Source organism: Ylistrum balloti, unplaced genomic scaffold (genome assembly GCF_031769215.1).
Source record: "Ylistrum balloti isolate Yb309-2 unplaced genomic scaffold, AGI_CSIRO_Ybal_v1 Utg369798, whole genome shotgun sequence".
In the NCBI taxonomy this organism is placed as follows: Eukaryota; Metazoa; Mollusca; class Bivalvia; order Pectinida; family Pectinidae; genus Ylistrum; species Ylistrum balloti.
Window position 1 is genome coordinate 684,004 of NW_026781977.1, and position 26,173 is coordinate 710,176.

Consider the following 26,173-nt stretch of genomic DNA (forward strand, 5'->3'; position numbering starts at 1 on the left):
TTTTAAACTGACATGTCTTTTATTCATAATTGAACAACCACATTTCAAATTTAGATTTTTATACATTTTTTTCATATTTTATCTGCACTGGTGCTAGCATCCCATCACATGTGAATGCAATGGCATGTTATACCAGTACATAAGCCAGACATCCAAACTATATTAAAAAAAAACACATCAATGCCGCCCCATTTAGTTCACAACTCTCTCTCCCAACACTTTGATTCGCTCACTGGGTTTTACTAAATAAACATACTTTCATTTCTTCACAACTGTTCCCCAGCCATATTTCTTCCAACATCCACTTTCTTGAAATATTTTTTTCTTATCTGTTCATTACACTCAAATAAAACTGACGAAAAATGCTGCACATGTTCTTTGAGAATTTCGTTCTACATTTTGTAAAACTCCATTAATTTGTAGTCATCAACAGAATACCTATTCAAAAAGCTGTCTACCAAAAATGTGAAAAATTTATCCCATTAAAATACATTGTATTACATGAAAATGCATGTTGGAAGAAACAATTGGTTCACAGCTATATAGTTCTGATTTATAGATAAGGCACTCCAAAATAATGAAATGTTTGCTCCAGGTGTAAACTTTTCTCCTATTAAGAACCCTTCTTTAATTCAAAAAGTTCACAAATATATTAAGTGAATACCCAAAGTAAATCTTTTATAGAGTAACTTTGCAGCTTAAAACAAGTCAGTATTTTGGCAGTGCTGGTACCTATCTACAAATAAACACTTTTATGCATACTTCAGTTTGTCGTTCCTAAGTGAATACTTTAACAGATCACACATATATAAATATATATGGTAAGATCTATTTAAAAGAAATCATAATAAAAAAGCAAGAAAAAAAAAAGTGAAAATTTCTTGTCATTAACCTTTAAAATTCAAATGATATGAGATTTTATCTATGTTAAGCATTCCTGGAACAAGTTACTATTATATAAACATATATATAATCATTCGCAAACATGCTCCCTCATTAAAAAACAGAAGTTAACAAACATTTGTTCATAGCAGACTAGACTGAATTGATAAGAATATGATAATTAACGACAATTGATGTGTTGTATTCTGCCTTTTGTTTTCCCATTGTTTATAAAAGTGTATATATTCAAATAAGAAATCATTTCAAATTTCACAAAATTAGTTTTTTTAATCTACAAAATTTAGCATCACAGGAAAACCAATATTTATTCATTTAATTTTTTTGTGTGAAAAATAACTTTTGTTGTAAGAATGATGTTAAGTGTTTTAATGATATTTGAAGAAAAAAATTAAAAATACACAAATGAATGTTGCAACAAAGCAGTCTACATGTTTAACATGGCTTAGGGCCATAAAACATTGACAAATTTTCACATACCACACCTTCAAGACTAAAGACTGCACCAGTACCATTTCAAAAGTAAAAGATCTTGAACTTGACTAGGGATTTTTTGGTAACTTAATTGTATATAGTACATGCCTAGCAGTGGAAACTTGTGGTAGTGTCCCAGTGCCCTGTAATGCATATCTCCAACCATTGAAAGTTTCAATTTCTTCTCTGGAGCAGAGGTCAAAATGATACACAACAAACCGCTCCATTGTGGCATTTTGAAAACTAGATGTCTTGTTTGTTCGGATTTAATCTACAGAACCTCTTTGTATTAGCAATTCTCCCCTTGAATCAGAATAATTTCCAACTGCTCCTTTCCTTTATTTTCTTGGGAGGGGTTGGGGGGTGGGGTGGGAAGATGCAGTGGGGGTAGGGTTTACTTACATTAAAATAACACATTTAACAAGAAAAATAACTTTCAATGGTCTTCATGCAATAAAACAGGGGGACTCTACCTTAAAGATCTAAACAATGTGAAGCACCTCTTATTTTTTTCTAGGTCAAGTAAGACTCTTCACATTACCCTACCACTGACTAGAATTCAACTTTAAAAACTATAACATCAGGTCAAGTTATCAAAATGCTTTGATAAATACACATGTATTGAAATGGTTAAAATTCTTTTAAAACAAATAATTGACAAGGTAACTTCTGTTGTAAGTAATACTGAATCAATGTTTTCATACTTCTTGCTTTAAACTAATGTCACACCTATGAACTGTAAATAATTTAGTAGTGTAAGGTGATTCAGATTTCATTAGAGTAACATATTGCAAACAAGTAACATTTAAACTGGCCAGAAAAATTTGAAAATCTTTTTCTCTTACCAATTATACTCTTCAGCAAAATTAAAGTGTTTGATCAAAGGAAGGTACATGTTTTTCTAATTGAATAAATGGCAAATATACAATTCAAACATAGGTAATATCAACATAGCCCCCAATGGTATTTGTTCATCCTCTGCCACAAGGCATTCTTCCTCCGCTCAACAAAGTTCTCGTGCACCTCACTACCATGTAAACTTTTGTATCAGGGGAGGTAACTCAAAACTTGACATAACCTTTTGTAATAGGGGAGGGGTATTAAAATAGTTCTTTGTTACTATGCAACTATTACCAGCTATTAATTTTGTTTATTGTTGTTTCTTATTATTTCAATATGAACAAATTTCTGTATAAATGAAAGTTTACAACATCAGAGATTTTATCAACGTTTTTGTATGGCTAGCTTACTGAAACAATGACTGTTTAACTGATGTCGTCTAGCTTGAAAATAGTCATCCTCTAAAGATCATCCTGGTCCTAGAGTATTTAAACTACTATCAATAGTTGTATTTCTTCTGTTCATCACAACATAAAGTTTAAACGAATTTTATGCAGGAAAACAAAACAAAAACATAAACAGCACCATTGTTGATATTTTTTTCCACAAAGTCTGGATAAAAAAAAAGTCGTTATAAAAAGTAAGAAAAAAATTAAATAAAACAAAATAAGAGAAGGTAGCATATCCATATCAAATATTAACATTGTGAGACAATTTAAGATTATGCTGTAAAAAAGTGAATTCCACAGCACTGCACAATACACATCAATTATGTGCAATTGATAAATGTTGATCACAGATATGCATTATTAAGAGTCATCTTGGGGATATGATCGACATGGAGCAATACATGAGGATAATGTTAAATATCACTTTTTTAAAAAGAGAATCATGGAAGAGCAGTCCTACGGTGCGACGAGAATCACCGGTCGTTGCATAAAAATTCAACAAAGCACCACCTGGTTATTAATTTCCCTTGAGAATAATACAACGTAACTATGTTATCTACCCAGAACGTTTTAAGTCTGTCTCGTGAATATGCTGAGCGACTGGTTGATGAGGAGACTGCTAGGCAGAGGATGAAGGTGATTTAACATGAACTGTGTAGGAGTATACAACTACATAGGGGGAGATCAACCCGGCACCACACACAGTGCAGTGGAATTTGTTCCAAGACCCGACATATTTACCATAAAATAAAGATGATTATAATAAGGACAAATTAGAAAGCATGCATGCAGTGGAGACTTCATTTTGCATCTTTTTTTTCACATGATAATGACTATTTTTAAGTGTCACTTATGTCCCAAAAACAAGGAAAGTTTGATTGTGATCGACTTAATCTGCCATAAATAAGTGGCATGTATGTTTATAAAAAAAATTGAGCCAAGAAGGTTGTCAGAGTCAATAAAGATCCACTGTACCCCGTGCTTTCTGCCAAGGACTATCAACTTAAATCTTTTATGCGAGACTCAAACAAACATCCTGTCCTTCTTGAGACAGTTTTTTCCACATAAAGATGAGACTTAAGTCTTGTTCAGAAATCCATCAAGAGAATTTCAAAAAGATTTGCCGATATCAAGCACAAACAGTTACTTTGAGTCTGGCACAAAGACACAAATATAGAATTGTAAAATTACAACATGTGGCGTGGTTGACAGATCTATTGTCTAAAACATCAGAAAGGACACATACAATAATCCAAGATTACTTATCAACTTAAATAATTAAATGGGATGCACAAATAAAATCGTTCGTGCCTGCATAAGATCATTGTCTTAATTACTTCCATAGAAACAGGAGCAACTGAATAGCTGAAAAAACTACTTAAAAAGAGAAATGAACTGTTGTGAGATTTCTCTGTTATCAATTTTTATCTCTGAAGTTTTCCAAGTTAATATTTAATTTAATAATGAGTGGGACTTGTACTTGAGAAGAAATAAGAGGTCCACAACTACTGATCAATACCTGAGATAACTAGCCCGCTCACCTGCCTCTATATAGTTGTACACGAGAGATGAAAATGTATCAAATGATTACAATATTACATACTAACCAACCTCATCATTGAACACATCTGGAATGTTTCATTATCTCTCCAACAATTAAAAATACAAAAATGTACAAATACAAAATAACAGTATTGCAATATCAAACAATAGTGGCGTAACAATAGAAAAAAAAAACACCTCGACTTCAAAAATACAGGGAATCATTGATTCACTATTCAAAAACTGGCATAAATTTTGATTGAAGCTATCGCCACATTCGAGGAATTTTGGCAAATATTACGCAAGATATCAACTGTTCATTCAGTCAAAATCAATATTCCCTTTTAAAAACAATTTATGTCTACTACCACTGAAATGTATGCATAAAGCACATACTTAGGAAGTCTTGAATATCTTTTTTATAATTTCTTACTTTCACAATGAAATATCTTTGTCATTAAAACCTCCACAAAAATAGCTACATTGTATCATCATTATAAACACTATGAGATTCAGAAACTGATTCAGTGATCTTCCAATATTGTCCATTCATAAAGTTCAACAAGAGGCAGGGAGACGTTATAAACTCAGTAATAATGATATTCCTCCTATTTCATGAGCTGGAATCTCCAGCCAAGTACATAAAAAGCAGTTTCAATCATTGGTCCTGCAGAACTTGTGCTTCAAATAATATCAGAAATTTCACATTTCCGGGAAATTTCTGACAAATTGGATGTCAGAATGAGTCATTAAATTTGCTGCATTTGAATACCAAATACGTATATATATATATAAACATACATACAATATGATACATACACATTCTCTGATAAAATGTAATGCAACAAATTTTCAAATCCAGAGATTTCCGGAAATCTGAATATACTTCAGAAAATTCTTAGCATTCCCGGCATTATTGGTGCATCTTATCCCATATGCTCTCATCACGGTATAAAATACAAGAATAAGTGCATTTAAATACATGACCCGAATGAAAGACTGATTGATTGGCAAAAATACATGCTCATCCAGTTAGTGTCTGGAATTACACTAATATTTAGCAAAAGGACCACTACAGTATGTTTTGTTGAAGCAAATAATGAGGTTCTAAAGTATCAAACTGTTTTTGTCAACAGTCTGGATTTGTTCCATCCACATTTTCTTTTTTTTGGACAAATCACAGATAAGCTTACGACAAAAAACGTGTTTCACAAGTCCTGTTGAGGATATGCAATATACTGTAATTCATTCAGATAGAATATGATGCACATATTACTTCATACCAAAGAATATGCATCATTTCTCCTTGAAAGTACTGGTAATATAAAATAAATCCTGATATTAAATTATGAAATGCTCAAAGATGAACTATTGAAATACTGCCTCAATCTTTCTCTAGAAAATTGCCTTACAAAACACATCTCAGCAGGTTTATTAATTCAAAATAATGGGAAGGTAAACTTCTAGAATGTTAATCAACACCTCATGAGTCTAGACATAAGTACAGTTAAAACTGCACCTGTGGCAATAATACCATGATAAATCATAAATAAGGCTATTTTCTTTTCACAGAAAATGTGTGTTATGTTTAATAGGCAATTTTCTTTGTAAGTAGAACATCTTTTCTACTCAGACTCACATCATCAAAATAAAGTTCATTTGAAGAAAAAAAAAAGTTTGGAAACCCATATTCCAACATTTCAGTACCATACAAGGTTGTCTCTCTCAACATCATATCTGGGAAAGAGTATTCTCAAAGTCGTGAACATATAAGTACATTATTCAATTGTACTGCATTACTTGCACAATGATAAATATTATACCGATTCATCCTGTTATACCTTAAGTGCAATAATCGTACCTCAGAAAGTCCATAAAATATGGACATATGAAACTTGCACTGAATGATGTATATCTTTTACATAAATATGGAAAATTTACGAGATTGTCAGTCAAGACATCTGCAGGTAAAACAATTCTAATTGTAAATAAACTGAGAATCTTGGTAAACATCGACATTAACCCTGATTGCCTAAAACCAACATATTGTTGATCAATATATTTGTTACATGTATATGTATAGTTACCATCAATGCAACACCTTTCTAGTGCACATGAGTACACACTTATGACAGTAAAATTACACATTTAAAAATAAAAAGTTGTATAAATTGTCAAAATATGCTCTTGACACTGAAAATGTGTCAGATACATGCATGCACGCTGTCTCTTAGAGATCATAAAAAATGCCAAATAACAATGACAAGTGAAATCTTGTCATTTCTGAACTGCTCCTAAAATCAGTTCAAACTCACAGCCTCTATGTCCAGTTCAAACTTTCCAATAAAGTTTCCACGCGATGAAGAAAATACTGCTCTAGGTTGCAAATATTTTCCTATTAAGAAAGCTTTGTAATCTAACTCACTGACATTTCTGTGTAAATGGACAGACATGTATCAGATGGCACAAATTCAGATCGACAAAATGAATCTCTTTCCACCAATGGTCATAACCGAGTCATGTTTTGTATTGAACAATATACTTCAAGTTGAAAACAGGACGGCATTTATATTCAAGTTGTGTTGCAATACTACTATATTATACTACACAATAATAAAGAAAAAAGTACAAGAAAAGAAAACAAATATCTGGCTCTACATTGTGGCAACAGCACTAGAACCAGTTTTCAAATCCATATATCACTGCAACATACCACTCGGTTTAATTATATATACAAAGATCATTGTTCTAAAGGTGGGCAAAAATGTCCATGGTATTATTTTGTCACCTTGTTTATGACACCCTCTTCTTAACAGGACAGACTATTGTAATCTTTATGCCACACCTATTCACAGTGCATACTGTAACACATGGCACATATTTAGATGTGCAAAAAGCCATTTTATTTTAAAGATTTGGTAGAAGATATAAAAATAATTTGGGGATATATATATATATCTATTGTTTTTTTTGTAAACAACTACATTTTCATATCAGCAAAATTAGAAACTGAATCAGATTGTTGCTTGTCTATGAATGGATACTGTTAGCAGTTACATTCCTATCCTTGGTTCAAAACCAACAATGTTATTCTTTCTAAAACCATACAAATCTTTAACCTTCTGCAACACAGACAAAAAACAAAACAGTGATATTTTGTATGCAAGCAACAGCTAACCAATACCACAGACTATTAAACCATTTCACATCCATAAATGGATTTGATACAAAAGTACATCCATCCAATTCACAAACTGTCACATCTTTTAGGCAAGGTCAAGTAAACCAAATGAAGCTGAACTGCTGTATTTGTTTCTCTACAGAAGATTTCCTATTCTCATTACAGCAGAACAAGTTCTTGAACATTAGTGGGAAAACAAATGAAGGGGAAACTAACTATTGGTAAATGGTATATGTCTGTAGGAAACTTTTCCCCAATCTGACGGATGAAATTCTTCAATGGTTGATATAAACAGGTATCATCCATACTGAAGTACACGACCGTTTCATACCTACTACACATCTATAATAATAAACATTTCTTCCAATTTAGAGTTAAACAAATACTTAAAACAACAATTACGTTGCAATATTACCATTATCAAAAAGTAAACCGTTATTTCAAACAGCTGTGGCTTTATTCTTATAACACTTGTAAACCACCATCCTCTACTGGTGTCTGAAATTAGAAGACTTCACAAACAAAAATGCCGACAACTTCCTCTAACAAATTTTGAGGACACCAACTTCACATGTGCAGTGTGTAGGGAGGTATATCCCATCCAAAGAATTTCACAATAACTTATATTAAGGAGGGCAAAAACACTTGTTAATATAGTTATTTTTCTAGTCCTTTGTTCCTTTTTTTATTTTATCAAAAAAAAAACTTTTCTGATATAAGCAAGCACTGGTTCTAGCCGTCTGTTACCAATTGTGTAAATAAAGAGTACATGTTACAAACAAAATGTGGTTGTCATTCAAATTGTTGCTAAGTGCCGCCTTAGTTTCCCCACCAGTCAGGGCCACTGTTGCCTGCAGGAGCCCCACCATACGAGCCTCCATAAGATCCACCGTAGTTTCCATAGTTGGTGTTGAACTGATTGTATCCTGTTGTTGGAGGAGCACTGCCAGCAAAGTTTCCATAACCCGGATTTGCTGGCTTGGGCTTGTTCTGTTGACGGTAATCCCTGGCACCAAATCCAGTTCCACCAAACCTACAGGGAAGATGTCAGTATAGTTACAACTTAAGGTAATAGAGTTCTAGAACAGGAGCTCTCTACAAGTGTAACTGTCACAGAGTTATAATTCTCGACATCAGAGCGAAAATGTGAGTAGAATGTAAGTTAATGTTTTTTATTTCGTTTTGAAGGGCTTCATTCATAAAAATAATCAAAATAAATAAAAGATAAATAAGAGTCCAACCATGGTAGATGGTTTTTTTCTACACTGTTACATGATTGTTAGACTTCTCTGTCTAAATATCAAAGTGATATGAGGAGACCTACCATGGTTTTTCTACACTGTTACATGATTGTTAGACTTCTCTGTCTAAATATCAAAGTGATATGAGGAGACCTACCATGGTTTTTCTACACTGTTACATGATTGTTAGACTTCTCTGTCTAAATATCAAAGTGATATGAGGAGACCTACCATGGTTTTTCTACACTGTTACATGATTGTTAGACTTCTCTGTCTAAATATCAAAGTGATATGAGGAGACCTACCATGGTTTTTCTACACTGTTACATGATTGTTAGACTTCTCTGTCTAAATATCAAAGTGATATGAGGAGACCTACCATGGTTTTTCTACACTGTTACATGATTGTTAGACTTCTCTGTCTAAATATCAAAGTGATATGAGGAGACCTACCATGGTTTTTCTACACTGTTACATGATTGTTAGACTTCTCTGTCTAAATATCAAAGTGATATGAGGAGACCTACCATGGTTTTTCTACACTGTTACATGATTGTTAGACTTCTCTGTCTAAATATCAAAGTGATATGAGGAGACCTACCATGGTTTTTCTACACTGTTACATGATTGTTAGACTTCTCTGTCTAAATATCAAAGTGATATGAGGAGACCTACCATGGTTTTTCTACACTGTTACATGATTGTTAGACTTCTCTGTCTAAATATCAAAGTGATATGAGGAGACCTAGTCTCATGGACGACTATTTACAACTAGGATTAACTTTAATCCTGATTGTTACTATCACATATAGTAATCAAACCATTTATATTCAAGGTGTTCTCTGTTGAGATCATTTATAAACACATGTGTCAAAGTCTTGTCATGATAACATTTTAAAGTCAGAAGTTTTAAGTCAAAATTTTGAAAATCCCAAGAAAGCTTTCATAGTGACAACCTTGAACAAGGCAAAGGTCTGAAATATTTCAGTTAAGACATCTGTGGACTAAGTGGAAGTAATGTTTCAATACCTCTATCTGTTAAAGAAGTAGCGATAACAAGTTTTAAAGATTGCGACTACGTAGAAAGCAGCAGCATTCCCAAATTTTGATACTCTTCAAGTCCTGTCAGTTCATCAGTAGAGAAAACAAATTTTTAAGGGGAATGAAGTATCAATATGAATTAACATCATTCCACATTTCCTGCAGTAAGATGTATTGCCTATATATAAGATGTCACCCAATGTGGCAATACAAAACACCTAATTAGAGACAAGATGCCTTCATTTTTCTTATATCATTATAGCTTATACTTGGCAAGTTATTGTGTCATTTCAAATACAAGTAGTTTAAGTCAATCTTTACAATAGCGTCCTAAAAACAAGCTATGATGCTAGAAATATATGTTATCTACCTGCGTCCTCCCCGACGACTAGCTGGTCCAGAGGGGCGTGCTTCATAGGCCATTGATTCAAGCCAAGATGGAACTTCCTGGTGGGCTTCCACAAGCAGGTCCATCAGATCACGGATAATGTTTTTGTTCTTCTCATTGAAGAAGGATGTGGCCAGTCCTAAGCATTAAGTTATCATAAGTTATTAATGTCATCTTTATAGTAGAAAGTTACCAAAGACACAGTATGAAATGATCTGTTCACAGGAGGATGTAGAAAGTCTAAATCTATCAAAGTCCTAAGAATGTGACCAGTCCCAAGTTATCAAAGTTAATGACAGCTGCACAATATTAAGTTACCCATGATGCAGTTTGAAACCAATGAAATATAGTTAAGATTGATTTTATACAACTATTTACAATTTATGGTCAAGTACTGCATGGAAAACTTACCCAAGTTTCCAACACGTCCTGTTCTTCCAATCCTGTGGACATATTCCTCAATATCACTTGGAAGATCAAAGTTAACAACATGACGAACATTAGGGATATCCAATCCACGAGCAGCAACCTGTTTTAGAAATCACAATTAATCAAATCCTTACATACATATCTATTTTTTCTAATTTTTTTTTTCAATTTGCTGTAACTCTCATAGTAAGGGATAAAAAAATCAACAATTAAAGTTTTATGTTGTAATTACTGACTAGAAAGGCATGAAACTTAATAACTCCATAACTCTGACCCGTTTTACCAGTTAGATTTTTATGACCTATGAAATGAAAGAAAGGAGAGCTAAAAAGAAATGAACCAATCACAAGTAATGTATTTTAATTAGACTACATACAGCAGTTGCGACAAGGATGGGCCTGTCACCATTTCTGAACTGTCGCAGAGCCTCTTCTCTCTCTTTCTGTGAGCGATCACCATGAATACTTGTGGCAGGGTAGCCTTCCATGATGAGAAAGTCCTCAAGTGCATCAGCACCTTTCTTGGTCTCCACAAATGTCAAGGTCAGAGCTTCTGGACCAGCTAACAAACATACAATAATTAGTGTCAGACAACTTTCTACTCAGAGTAAAATCCTAAAATTACTAGAAGATTTCAGAGACATGTTTCTATTTTGTTACCATTCTATAAATCCGTTTTAAAAACATTGAATGAGATTCTTACACATCATCACTAACCTGCAGCATTAAGAAGATCAAGAAGGAAGGAGCGTTTGTCCCCTTCCTCGACCCAGACTACCTTCTGTGTGATGTTCTCACTTGTACTTCCTACTCTGCCCACTGCCAAGAAGATGTAGTTGTCCAAGAAGTCACGGGCCAGAATCTGTAACATTGTAAGTCAAGATGAGATTTTTGTGCACTGTCACCATGAATGGTGTCATAATACTTCATTGTCTTAATTTTTAAATTTTTGTTTTGCATTCTCAATCAATATGATCTGTAAATAAACTGAATTACCATATTCTGTACTCACCTGGATTTCCTTTGGAAAGGTAGCACTAAACATGAGGGTCTGTCTAGTGCCAGAAGGAGGCATAGTGTCTTTCTCCACAATTCTACGAATCTGGGGTTCAAAACCCATGTCCAACATCCTGTCAGCCTCGTCCAAAACTAAGAATCTGTGGGTAATAATTCACATATATTTGAGTTATAATCCATTGTCACTATTTAAAAACTGAAAGTGTTTTTGAGTACTGCAACTCAAAATAGGTCTTCAAGGTAGAACTACAATATTAAAATCATAAAACTTTGATATTATACAATAAATATATCCATGATATTTTGCATATGAGCACTTTAAATATAATTTTGTATGATCAAGAAATCCTGTCGCAAACTTACATATCGTATAAAGAAATCAAGAAAGGACAACTTAAAGAGTGAGCATTACATAAAAATATCTTTATTCCCCTTTCAAACAGCATCACTGAAATTTGTCGTGAATTTCTCATTTTACCAAACCTTCCAAAATTCTAAGACATGTTTCACACATTTAATAACGATATTATATAAGAAACTTCAAGAATATTTTACAGGGTAAATGTATCAGTAGTCTTATAATTTTCTTGATGAATTTGTAGTAGCTACAATACCAAGATAGCCGAGCACTACAGCCCAACCTCCAACGATGCAAATCACTACATTTTATATAGCTTTGTTTTAACCCAGGGTATGTCACAGTGTACACCTCTGGGGATCGCAGAGCCATGTGTAAAAGCATGAATATGTTGCACATACCAAAACTGACAATCTTTATTCTGACAAGTTTACTACTGAAAGCAATTCTCGCAAAAAACTAAGCTATGGAACTAAGTTTTCTACAAGCATAATGATATATATTCAATAGTATATGTGAGATTAGAAAAGTGGGAGTCTAGAGCTCCTCATTGTGGCTATTTTTACTGTAAAATTAACGCAAGAAGAAACGAAGGTTATTCCTACAAATAACAGTTTAACAACTTACTTGCAGTAGTCAAGACCAATCTTGCCTCGTTCAATCATGTCAACAAGACGTCCAGGGGTAGCAACTAATAGGTGACAGCCACGATCAAGGTCACGGATCTGGGCACCAATGTCAGCTCCTCCATACACTACACAGGGACGAACACGAGACCTGTATGAAAACTGGAGAAAAAACCCAATAAAGGTCAATTAAAAGAAAAGTTCTGTTAAATCTCATCTAATTTGGCCTAAAAAACTCTTTCTCCCATTTTCATTTTTATGTCTCTCATTTCTTATGGTTTTTCATTCATTTCATTTATACATCATATCTGTAGTAGCTACAATACCAAGATAGCTGAGCACCACAGCCCAACCTCCAACGATGCAAATCACTACATTTTATATAGCTTTGTTTTAACCCAGGGTATGTCACAGTGTACACCTCTGGGGATCGCAGAGCACTAAATTCTAATATCAATTTCCATAATATAACACCATTTTTAATCTTTAAAATTGTTTTAAAAATGATCAAACACTTTCTAGCATGGTTACAAAATTACAATGTTTACCTTACGAGCTTCATCATAAATCTGTGAGGCCAACTCACGGGTAGGTGCCAAGATTAAAGCAACAGGATATTGCTTCCTTCGGGAATAGCGTCCCTAAAAATTTCCAAAAAGAGCATATGACATTATGAGCAGTTTCTAAAACAAAGAGAAATTCTGAAGAAAAATTATACCATCACAATTCAAGGATTTAGATTTTTAATGTAACAATGGAAAACAAGTGCAAAAGTGAATATTTGTAAACGATATATTATTACAGGTAAATTTTGACACCGGGCAAATATGACTTTTATTGGGAAGGGTGAATAATAAGTGGCATGGCAACAAGTGCACTATAACATCACCAAAGGATAAAATGAGAAAATGGTGAACTATGAAGGACATTATCAACAGATATTAGAATAAAAAAACTTGTTTGTAAGCCTGAAGCACAAAGTTGTTAAATTTTAATCTGCTTTGAGTGTTTCAAAAAATTCTATAAATTCTCAACTAACATCTTACTTTGAAAACTATTAAAGCTATTCATATTTCTATCATTGTACATAATTAAGCATTAATCTCACTTCAATGCTTTTTGTACTGAATGTATTTTGCTAGAGTACAATTATGCTAATTGCAGTTGCTGTTTACACCTTAAGTAATGTGTATGAGCAAATACATCATTGTCCTAGTAATAAAAAGACTATATATGTTTACAATATCTAACATTTTAGACAGAAAAATCTGTGAAGACATTGAAAACAGGGGGAGATAGCATAACTGGAAACGGAATAGAACAAAAGACTTTTACTAGAAAATACTAAAGATAAAAAATCGAAGCTGTTTGACTGCCTTGATATGAGTAACAACGCAACCCTGCTCTAAAATTAGCTTGATGTTAATTGTTTTAAAAAACAATAAGGTAAATGATTTCACTTGGTAAATGTTTTCATTTCATCTCACCTGATTGTTCTGCACGGGGGCATCGCCTGGTCCATTGTCATACACACGGTTCAACACTGGCACCAAGAAAGCAGCAGTCTTTCCCGATCCTAGTAAGTTAGATAAATGTAAAAGCATAATTAAAATCTACCTCTTTCTATAGAACATTTTTCTACTAATTTCAAATGATAGTGTTGCAGCACCAGTAATACATTCCTCTTTCCAAAGTTTTTAAAGCTTTCTTGATATTCCTTGATACCATATCTATCTTGGTTATCCTTGATAGGTGAAAAGAACTTGTATAAATATTCTATGGAACATATGCATCATCACTTTACCAAACTTCAGGAACCATGTGCCTAAATATGTGGGGTTGTATTTTACTTACCAGTCTGGGCACAAGCCATCAAATCACGTTTGGCCAGAACAATGGGGATGGAGTACTTCTGTACTGGGGTTGGCTTGGCATATTTGCTAAGGATAATGTTGTTACGAATGATCTCTCCAAGTTCTGTTTCCTCAAACTGAAATAACGGTTAGGTATTAGAAAGAGACCAAACACAGTGAAAAGGGTCATTGGTAACTGTACATTCAACTAAATACTGGATTTTTCCATCACTAAAATAAAAGCTGGGAAGTGTTTTCTCCTTGCCATTTAAAGTACTTTCCATGTTTGTCAGATGCAAAAAAAGACATGAAAAATACTAAAAAATCCTTTATATAAATCAGATTTTACCAATAGCATGGCACAATGTTTTTTCAACAAGTTTATTAAATTCTCAAATTTACCAATTAAATAACCACTTGTAGAAACAACTGAAATGTCACTCACAGATTCAATATGTTTTGGGCAGCTTTCTCCAGTAGCTTCCACTGGGATGTCTTCATATTTGTCAAAGTTGATACCAGTGTTACCGCCACCAAACAGCTCCCTGTTATTAAACATTTAAAAGCATCTGGTTTTTATCTTATATATCTGATGAATATTATATACAGTATCTCATTAGCTGTACTGACAAAAGGCAACTCAACTGCTTTTGTGGAATTTCTTTCTAAAATGAAAAACATATTTACAAATCTATCTGTTTGAAAATGTTACCTTTCAGCTGAAATTTAAAAGATGCCACTATGCTACTTTTCAATTACTGTAAAGAAAAAAAGTGATTTTCCTAAATCTGAAATATTTCTTGAAATCCAACACTATGAAAAGAAAAAAAAGTCTGGAGTTATTTAAGATTTTTCATTAGTTCATTTTGATTGACCTTTAGCTCAATACCTCCCCCCCAAAAAGGAAATTTTAATTCCCAAACGAAAATGTAATAGTTTTTGGTCAATATTGCTGTAAAATACATCCCAATAACAATATAACTTCTGCTTCACAGGATGAAATTCAAAAACATACAATTCCAGACGGTCGTTCCTCTGCAGAGCCACATTCCAGTTCTCTTTAGTGGGTTCTGGAGCCCAACGACTGTTGGTCACTACACTACACTCAGTCCTGTTGTCCCAGCGGTTGCCCTGGTTATTCCAATTCTGGGAAGGTGCACTGCCAGCCCTTTGTTCCCGTGGAGCACGATCATCATCCAGGTTATCCCAGCGAGAATTGCCTGGTGGTGGGTGATTCTGGTGTGGAGGCATGCTTCCCTGTCTCATGCCACGGTCACTGCTTCCTCCGCCACGACCATTGTACCTGGTACAAATCAAGACGTTCATACTATTTTCGTCAAGAAACCTACATGTTTTATGCCTCTTACTCTAACTAATTAATAAATTTTGGCACCTGATTAACCAAAGCAATGACAAGATTCTTATTTCTCAGTTATGGAAATCTTTAGTTTGAGAGAAAAATACTTCAATGTTGCCAAAACTCTTTTAAACTGCCTTACCATAAAACTACCAGGCTTTTGTACATAAAACAAGATCCTAACATAAGCAGGAGAAGCTGAGCTGCACACAAACTACTTTCATACTTATATCCACTATTAAGATTTTTTGGTAATCAAAATTTAGGAACCACACACTAAATAGTGACACCTCATTACATTTTTTTCTCCCTTTGCTATTATAGTTTATGTGCTTCAGTGTTAAATGTTAAATCATAAAGCTAAAAATTGAATGCACAACTTACCTTCCACCTCCGTTGGCTTGATAGCCTCCTTGTCCTCCTCCTCGACGATTGAAGGAGTTGAAGTTACCACCTTGGCCACCATAGTTGCCACCTTGGTAACCTCCTCGGCTGTAGTTGTTGTATCCACCACGTCCATCACCCATGTCTATGAATCACAAAAGAATCTCAACATTTGGATAACCTTAGCAATCATCATGACATGTATTTCTCCGTGACAGTACAATTTAAACATATCTACAAGCACCTTAAGTTAAACATATCCATCAGGATCTCAAATCTGGACTTGTTTTACACTTGCTAAAATTAAATACCAAACTGATAACTTATTTTAATTGCTTAAATACACCTCAATCTTTCAGTGATCAATTTACATGCGAGTCTTGAGTCCTGTACTTGTATAATTTTGATGGGACTCATGGAATTTCCGAAAATACTTAAATCTAACATTGCAGGACTCATTTTTCTTTTGCAATAATGTTCAAAAGGACTTATGAAAATATATTGTAAATTCATCACTGAACTTAGGAAATCCTTTTAGTTTCAAAATAAATTATGCTGGAATTACCATTTGAACATGTATGTAAACATTACTAAAGTATAAGAAATCAACTGCTTACTGGGCTGGTTGAAGGTCTGGGGAGGCATTCCATTCATGTTGAATCCACCACGGCCCTGATTGTTGTAGCCTCCATAGCCACCTAGGATAATCAAATGGTTTCTTGATAAAATGTTCCATGTAAAATGTCATTTCCAGTCAAATGTCAATACATAACTGCTTCAAAGATGGAGAATTCAGAGATACAAATTCAGAAATTTTTTAAATAGTAAATCGAAGTAAAAACATATAAAACCCACTTTTCATTCATGACGTCATGTATATGTGTCCAAAACATATTTTTGTATCTATTTCTAAGCATCATAGAATCCAACAGATATCTCTCTATAAGGCACGTGAAAAGTACAGACTACATACAGAGTGAGTGAAGAAAGTGAGTGATCATCATTATAAACAGATCAGATTCAGTAAATATCAATAAGTGTTGAATCAATCAATTAATTATCCATGATACATAGTTTTTTACAAACCACTAATAGCTCAAGAAAAAAAATTAATTTCTAATCATTATTTGTTTATCAATCCTTATAATATTACATATATAACATTATTGTTGATCAAAATTAACATTATGAAACATATTGAAGTACATCATGCAATGATTAAAAGCAATGGAAATCCAAATAAAAATTTGCAACTAAAATACAGCATACAATATATTTTAGAATAAAGCAAATATTGAAAATCAAAATTATGAATAACTGAATTGATATTCTGATGAGATTCTTCTAAATTCAATATTTCCAAATAAACAATGCGATCAGGACTTGTGCTTGTTCGGATGCCCAAGGAAAATGCTAGCACTTGATTCCAGGAGATATTGATCATGATTCAGTACCTATTGGAAGAAGAACCAATAAGTAATTCATTATCCTGCTAAAAGCTATCAGGAATTTTTTTTATTTGACTCAAATTTGATTTTACATGACAACAGATCAAGCAAATTTTGCCGAAATTGGGAAGCACTAGTTTTTTTATGCTGTTCAACATATTCATTGAAATGAAGGAATGTGAAGTCACAGCCAAAGTGAATGTTTTATAAATGTTAAAATGAGATAACGGTTTTCTAATTTAAAATATCTACACATTCCATTCATCCATCCATGCAGGAAAAAATAACTTCACCAGTGTGACACTTTCAGATCTTCATAATTTCAATTAGTTCTTTCACAACACAATCCTGCTGCATTTGACATTACACTTTAGCAATGTTTGAGGTTTTTTTTTCAACTTTTGACGTCACTATTTAAAATGCTGTGGTCATGTGAACAGATCAGTTACAGATATATACCATTTCCGAAAAATTGTCCATTTTGTAAACAGAATGTTCAAAGTAAAAAAAAAAAGGCTATCAATTTCCTTGGGAAACAATTTCAGTATATCCATTAACGTCTCAGCTAACTATGGTTTTCAACATCAGAAGTCCTGGCAATGTTGATACAAGATCCTTGACGTCTATTATTATACTTTCATTTCACAGAATATCTCTATATCAATGTCATCCTTCTCCCCAGATATTAGGATTTTTATCAACAACACACTAAATCTTATATTGCCTGACTTCTATACTGATGAGTGTGTCAATCTTATACACATTATTGGCTATGGATCTGCCTACATTTTGATCTATTAACGGGGATACACATGTGCCTACATACCTCGACCACCACTGTCAGATCCGGGTGGGAAGTTGCCTGGTACCGGAGCACCGTCTCGCTGGTGAGGGGGAACATAACGACTACCAGTTGGTGGAGGCACATTGGGAGGTGGTCCTGTCATATGGAAATAACCCAAGTTATTATGGCCAACTAGTACCCATTAAAGTTTACCAGCTAAAACAGCACCTTTCCCTCAAGCTATTACAGCCAACTAGTACCCACAGCAGTTTCAAGCTATAACAATAGTACCTGTCCCTCCTGAAATCATTTAAGCTATCCAGTACCCACAACAGTTCATCAGCTATAAATGGAACTTGTCCCTTCCAGAGTTAATATAGTCATCTACAACTAGCACCCACACCAGTTTACCAGCTGTAACAGTCCCCGTCTTTCCCAGAGTTATTATAGCCATCGATAGCTAGCACCCCACTCTAGTTTACCAACTGTAACCTTTCCCAAGGTATAATATTCATCTGCAGCTAACTAGCACCTACACCAGTTTACCAGCTATAACAGCACATGTCCTTTCAAAAGGTATTATATTCACCTGAAGCCAGCTAGTATCCACACCAGTTCACAAGCTTTATCAGTCCCCATCCCTCTCCTAGTTGTTAAAGCCATCTAGTGTCAGTTTAATTACCAGCTATAACATTATTTGTTCCTCCCCCAAGGTATTACACCTATCTAGTACCCACACTATTTTACCAGTTATAACAGTATTCCTCCCAACAGATTTTTCTATAAATCTTTCCCTCTCTAACACCTACAAGGAGACATGTCTCACACACATTTTACCCTCTTTTCTGTTGACAAACTTACACACACCTCATCCTCTCAAATGGTTATCTTTCACAGACCTCTCCTTCACAAAAATGCTTTTTTTTTTTAATTAAACCTGTCCCTTCCAAATATTTATTTTGCACATCTGTAACAGTAGCCTACAGAATGGAAAGCTCATGTTCACCTTTCTCTCCAAGTGGTGTAAAGGAAAAATGCATAGTAGCTATCTGCTCACTTCTCTCTTACAGTGGTTTACATTCACTGACTTTACCCTTCCTGAGATACAAGACTGTGTGGTAACTAATTGACGTGATCTTGCACACATCTTTCTACCAACAGTGACATATAATCTCAACTCCTAAATCATAAAGCTGCGAAAAGGATTTTCATTACATAAGCTGTCATTCCTCCCACCACTTTAGATCAATGCAATGGTACTTGTACACATGCAAGTGATATGACCTAGTAAGTATCTGAACCTTAGTGCCCCTCCACAATAATGATAACCAGCTTAATGACCAAACCAAAACCTTGTCCACAATTCTTAGTCACCATATAATATATAAATCATTCATCTATTCTGATATCATTGTTATAATTGATGTATTCTGTGTTGTTATACTTGGTTTCAAATTTTTCTTTCAAGCTCATTAATTATTAAGTTGTTAGTTTATCCAACACACATTCCATTAAAGAATCACTGGGCATGAAAGATATTGAAAACTGTTATATGAAATCATACAATCAATTTTAGTTTTTATAAACATCTATAAGATGTAATATATTTTGGTACTATTTACAAGATTACACTACAAGTGTAGTGTCAACAAAATGGCATCATTGACAGTAGGATGCTATGGCTCACAAACACTTAACGGATTCAGATCATTTTTTTAAAACAATAACCCATTTTCTGATTTTGCTATTTCAATAGTTCAAATTTTATTCATCTTGCATTAAATTTAAGAGATATGTAATTTGATGAATGTCAACAAGCAGGTCAAGTCTTTTTGCTTTTTATGAATGATTGAGATGTTAAGATACCCTAAAAGTTAATGAATTTGAACTTTCACTAGTACACTGTAGAGTAAGGCAATGGAAAGGTTTGCAGAAGTGGTGCGTTTCATTTAGTATATGTATGTTTTTATATGGATGGTTAGCTATGAAATATTGGCAATACATCAATTCAAACTTCCCAAAATTGATTCATGAAATTGATTTCCATGTTTTAGTAAATTAACTGAACTAAACTACATGCAGTGATATATTTTCAAGGGCTGTCACAAGTGTCTGATCTAATATCTGAATGAGACAGATTTGACAGAAAACTAGCTAAGAAAAGTGTAACCTGTTACCTGTTCAAAACATTTAACTCTAATAACCAATTTTAACAACATTTCATGTCCAATTTGTATGTCAATATGATGTTGTGGTACTCTCAATTCCATAAATGTGTGGATAAATCCAGAGATATTCCATGTGGAGGGGACTTTTTCAGCATGTGATATTTCTGATTGAATCGATCTCCAAAATTGTTCAACGATGCATACTTGCACAAATTTCTTGACCTCATTTAATGCCTTAAATCTTGATTCAGCTAGTCTCTTAATTATGTCTTCATGAAAAGGCAAACATCCTAACTATGATGCGAGTAGAGCCTTCTTTGAAAGGGAAAAGAGAGCAGACTTCTGAAATGGTTGATTTCAACAAATTTTAACCGGTGTGACTCTGGGATAAGCACAAGCAGGCCTACAGGGAAATTAAGTGTCACAAATCACATACATACAAGCAGAATCAAACTGCATAGGAGTTGGTGCATTATTCTCTATCTGCTTGTCCAGCTTCAGTAGGAATGATTTTTTTAAAATTGCATTGCTGACCAGAACATGAACAGTTATGTGAAGTTTCTCAGAATAGCTGCAGAAGTAAGAAAATCAATCAGATTTCCTTGGTCTGCTGACTCAACCATTACTAGATTTTAATGTTGGTATTTTTCATGACAAAAAACATTAACTATGCTGAGACAAATCTTGATGTGGAAAAACACTAAGGCTAATCGCAATCAAAAACAGTGAATTCTGTTTGTTATTTGAATTTTGGTCTAAATAGTCCTTATTTTCTGAAGCAGTATTTTTTCTAAAGTGTAAGATTATATATCACAGGTGCATTCTATGTGGGGTCAATATTTGTGTCTGTGACAGCCCTATTTTTCTTCTATTTCAAATTGTCAAGTCATATCAATTACAAAAAATTAAAAAAAAACAAACATGTTATATAATGGATCTGTCTAAATACATATCTAGATCTAAACTGTATAAATTTAATACATCTAGCCTAAACTAAAGATGAAATGCAAAATTGATGAAAGTTAAGATTTTATTTTTTAAAAACTGAACAAAAACTTGCATGATTGAAATGTTCAAAAACACAACATGAACAAAGCTGAAGTATTTGAGATAATAAAAAGAGCTTCATATGCAGGATGTGTAAAGAACTAGCTGCCGAGACATGCAGCAGCCGACACAACAGATAAAGGCAACATAAAATGAAGATGAACAATAATACAACACTCATATGTATAGAAACACCTAAAGCTACTATGTCTCCAGATTTCAAAATGTTCTGTATCATCCTCCCACCCTCCTTAAATTTCACTGGATAGGTTGTAATTAAAAAATTCTTTCTAAGCAAAGTCAAAATTACCCAAATTAGTACAATACTCTATCACTTAAACATGTAAGACTGAGATTTTGGAATCCCTTACTTCAACTGTCAGGTGACAATATACCAGGTTTACAGATGTGTGTTTTTGCCGGTTTCAACATTTAGGGTTGTCCGACTCAACTGCCTGGGGTAAAAAGAATAACTTGAAATATAATTTTGGATCTGAAGAAGTAAAAAATTAATGCAAAAGAGCAATAGACAAAAGCTTGCTAACAATTTCATAAATAATATTGCTTCAAACAGACTGTCAAATTGGCAACAAGTTAGGAATAAAAGCAAAAATACAAAAATTCTTGTCACAGCATTATCTATGCTGAATAGAGTAAGGAAGAAATAAATTACATACAGATACCATGAACAAATAAACAAAAGGCACTCTCAAACAAAAAAAAGGAGGTAATGATTGCAATTCTAAGTTCCTGATTTCAAAATTTCTTCATACCAGGAACTACGGCAATACCACACAAATCTGAAAATGGAGACCCGACAATTATGAAGGACAAATACACAGGCAGTTGTCAGGACAGACAGAATTCAGATGAAAAATAAAGACAGCACTTGTTACTGTCACTTCTTCCATTCTGTTTTATCAAATGTTTGACACCATCTCAAAATGGGTCATTTATTATGACCAGTAAAATTGTTTACCAACTTTAATCTCTTAACACAGAAGATTAAATATGGAAACAAAATATAAATGAGATATCCTAACAACTGGTCAGTGCTCGGAATAGTTACAAAAAACCTAAACTTCCCGACCTATTAGGAATTTCTACAACACCCAGTAAAGTGGCTTGTTCTGATTTTGGACATAGTATCTTTAAGTGGCGAGATAATACAACACCTTGATGGTAGAATGTTTGCTCCTGAAATCTGGGGTTTACGTTGTTAGGTCGATATTTTGGTCCACCATCTACAAATCACAAAAGGTGTGATAATATCACAAAGATGTGATCTCAATGAAGGCTTTCAATATCTAAATTAACAAAACCTTGTCTATTCTTACATACACCATTCATTCCAGATATATCAGTCTTTTTAAGGATCAACTGGTCTCCTTAATTGTTTCTCAAGTCTACCATGATTACCGTCATTTATCTACATGGGACCAAGACTTCATGAGAGAACACATCAAAATCTACTTGAGAATTTTGATTCTCAATTTACTACTGTAATAAGATCATCTCTTTTATCAATATCTGACTACTTGAGACATGAGTCAAAAGGCATTTACTAACATCCATTTATAAATTTCTGTCTTATAGTAACAGAGTCAAACAGACACTAACAGTGTGGACATTGACTATGTTTGATTATCATGAGTCTGACTGCAAAATTAAAAACTTGCAGTGTCTAGGTATTATGCAAATTATGAAACACCTTCACAATATTTATAGATCTTATGTAAAAGATAACTCAAACAGTGTTGAATCAGATTCAATAAGAAAAAAAGGAACATCTGAACTAGGTTCCCAAGCGGTAAGTACTAATAAATAAATTATACAGCAGCTGGAACACAGTAGCATCCAACTGCATGCAATAGAATATTGCTATGAAATCTGGTTCAGAAGTCTCTACGAGTCACCTCATCAATTCACAACAGAGAGGGTTCTGTATACATCTTGGTGTTTCCTTTGACAGATCTTTGGCTGTGGTAGATGAACAACACAAATTGTCATGTTTATAACTAAGGGTTTGTTTTAATTTCATTTATATGTTTGGTTAGTAAGGCTTTTTTCCTCAAAGTGCATTTGTCCATAACACCACACAGTGCGACGCTTTGAGGAATACAAGTATTGTTTTTCTAATGAAATCAAATCAAATGAACTTGTACCTTTAGCAATAAAAATGTATTAAACATCTTAATGCTTTTCTAAAAATGTTGATACAAAAAATGCAGAAATGTTTCCATTGAGATGAGCAAGATGCTCCTACTCTGCTTCTTAACAAGAAGCCAATCAACCGTGACATGAATGTACACAATATCTACAAAGGATTAATTTCATCAAAAAGTTATTTTGGTTAATTTTCTCTTGATAATTTTGTTGTCTCTGACCCACTTCTTTCTAGACGCCTTAGTTGAACTTAAAAGAAAAAAAAAATCCCATAAAACTCTGATTTCATTTTTCTGAAAATTTATGAAGAATGTAAAAAAAAAAAGAAAATGGGGATCAGAAATATAGGTACGGTAATCCACACCACACTCCCAGCACACAAATCTATCCAAATGGATCATAATTTTTTTTGATAGGCAAGCATGTTTTGCACCCAATCATGAAAAATTATAAATGTGGCAACCAAAAAAAAATTAGAATCTTAAGAAACACTTTACTTACGACTGAAGTTATCTCCCCTATTACCACTGTAGGGGCGACCAGAGTTGATGTCTATCCCAGCAAACTGCAAAAAAGAACACCAACTTTTATGTAAAAAGTTCCATTTATATCAGTTTTGTTATCATCCGCATAGTTTCTCATGGTTATTTCTAATCTAAATTTAAGTTTATACAAAAACTGAAAGAAAAAACAATACCTGGAATCAAACTCAGGACCTTATCCAACTACATTGCTCTCATCTTCTGTTTGAGCAATAAACATTTCTGAGAAATAAATTTCAATAGTCAAGTTGTTAGAAAGTGGCTAGATGATATGTTCTTCCTCCAAGAATGAACAAACCATGGGCACCTATGGATTATTTTTGCAATAATGAACCATTATAAACTTCATCTATTTTACTTCAGCTTGCATATAAATCACGGTTTTCAGCCTTGCTGGAAGTGTGTGCAAGTACCAAAGAAAAAAACTGGTTTGGAAGACTCAATACCTTTTCACATCAGAGAAACAAGACCCAGCTGGCTTGGTGAAAGGCATGTGTGTTACCCATTTTTTAATTGCTTCTGCTATGAAAATATTGGCAGACCTTAAGATTATTCACCTATAGACTATAAATAGACAAAAGGTACTCTATGGGCAGCCCCATATCAATAAATATGGTTCAGATGATATCAATTGAAGTTGTCATTTACTTTTTGAGCAATTCAATAATCATGAAAGCTGATATGCTGAAAGTTACTTATCACTCCACTAATGGCATGTTTGTTTTCCATGGTTTTCTCCATTTGTCTCTCAGCACAAATCATTTAACTAGAGAAATAAAGGTTCCTTACCATTTCCTTTAAAAATGATTCCGGTTTAATCTGGTAATATGTTTATGTGTCATGACTTATTTAGGATAAACTGGTTGGGCCCAACCTTTAGCTCGGGTTTGCGAGGATGCAAAGGAACTCAATAGTGTCTTATTACACAGAATTGTTCTAACCTAAAGTCTAAACCCTCGACTAACTGTGAGCTTATAAGTTCCAGTGCATCCTCTCAAACCCAAGAATGTTCTCAACATAATATAATCTTCTCTGTCACTTCGGAATATAATGTGTTTAATCTTTTCAACAGACATGATTGCTAAGCTGTCTTCGATCTTAAAGGGATCAGCCGGTCGGAAGGGGAGGGGGAGGGGGTGGCGAGCCAAGTAGTGATAATACTTGAAATTTTAAGAAAATGTACTTTGTCACACTTACAGAAAGTCAATAGAACAGAAATATCAAAGAAGATAAAACCCTACTAATATTATAGAAGTCAATTTCGTCCTAAAAGGAAATTGCACAACCCAACATTCTGAATAATGCCGGTCGCCATTTTGTTTGATATCCCGAACGATGCGAGCACGTTGCCCGTTGAGAAAATTTCTATTTCTTCTCTGTGAGAGACTTACGTGATGTCAGAATCATTGGAAAATAAAATGTTAATGTCACACTCAAACTTACTTGCTGTTCTAGACCCTGCACATTTTGAGTTGGAACATTTGACATATTATAAATTCGGATGACACTTTTCGACGGCTGCTTTGCTTGATGGTTATAGGCCAACAGGCTTATGCACAAAAGGCCTGATAAAAATAGCCATGCATTGATCACGTGATGGGGCGACACAGTAGTTATTTTAATTTTTCTCAATTTCCAAAACACGTTGAAGTAGTTTAATTCAAGAAGGGCAACTCGACATATTTATTTTTCCTATTAGCGTAAAAGTTGACATTTATTGCTCTCTTATTATACAAAAATATAAGATTTAGCTGAACAAATGATTAAAGTTTATTTCATAAATCGTTGGGAACGATCATTCGTTGTTCCCGGAGTCTTTTTAGTTGCTAAATGTGTGTCCATATATTCAAAACGTAATTCAAAAGACAAAATATTACATGTGTTTAAAGATTAATTGAAATATGAATGTGTATATGCGTGCTCCAGATATATATGAAGA

The 26,173-nt window shown here is 33.8% G+C and overlaps 1 protein-coding gene across 3 annotated transcripts; it reads right to left on the reverse strand.

Annotated features, from left to right (window-relative positions):
- Nucleotides 1-25,744, reverse strand: LOC132544432 (ATP-dependent RNA helicase DDX3X-like). Of its 3 annotated transcripts, XM_060208028.1 has the most exons (18): nucleotides 25,678-25,744; nucleotides 24,194-24,257; nucleotides 22,702-22,770; nucleotides 18,354-18,467; nucleotides 16,697-16,777; nucleotides 16,080-16,224; nucleotides 15,354-15,641; nucleotides 14,784-14,883; nucleotides 14,340-14,475; nucleotides 13,973-14,061; nucleotides 13,034-13,126; nucleotides 12,487-12,647; nucleotides 11,497-11,641; nucleotides 11,202-11,346; nucleotides 10,862-11,046; nucleotides 10,468-10,585; nucleotides 10,039-10,195; nucleotides 1-8,419 (listed from the first exon to the last, which is right to left on the reverse strand). In XM_060208028.1, exons 1-18 carry the CDS (start codon nucleotides 25,720-25,722, stop codon nucleotides 8,206-8,208), a joined length of 2,349 nt encoding a protein of 782 aa, XP_060064011.1. In that variant the 5' UTR covers nucleotides 25,723-25,744; the 3' UTR covers nucleotides 1-8,205. The 3 variants fall into 3 exon arrangements, with proteins under 3 accessions (XP_060064011.1, XP_060064012.1, XP_060064013.1); XM_060208029.1 differs by lacking the exon at nucleotides 22,702-22,770; XM_060208030.1 differs by lacking the exon at nucleotides 18,354-18,467.
- Nucleotides 25,745-26,173: the final 429 nt, after the last annotated feature.

What these genes read in the sequence shown, in the direction of transcription:
- LOC132544432 (XM_060208028.1), bottom strand. Translation starts at nt 25,722, where the DNA reads ATGTCAAATGTTCCAACTCAAAATGTGCAGGGTCTAGAACAGCAA. An exon ending in CCAGACCTTCAACCAGCCCA is followed by an intron (nt 16,225 to 16,696) that starts GTAAGCAGTTGA and finishes TGTGATTCATAG; the next exon opens with ACATGGGTGATGGACGTGGT. An exon ending in TTTATGATGAAGCTCGTAAG is followed by an intron (nt 12,648 to 13,033) that starts GTAAACATTGTA and finishes TTTTTTCTCCAG; the next exon opens with TTTTCATACAGGTCTCGTGT.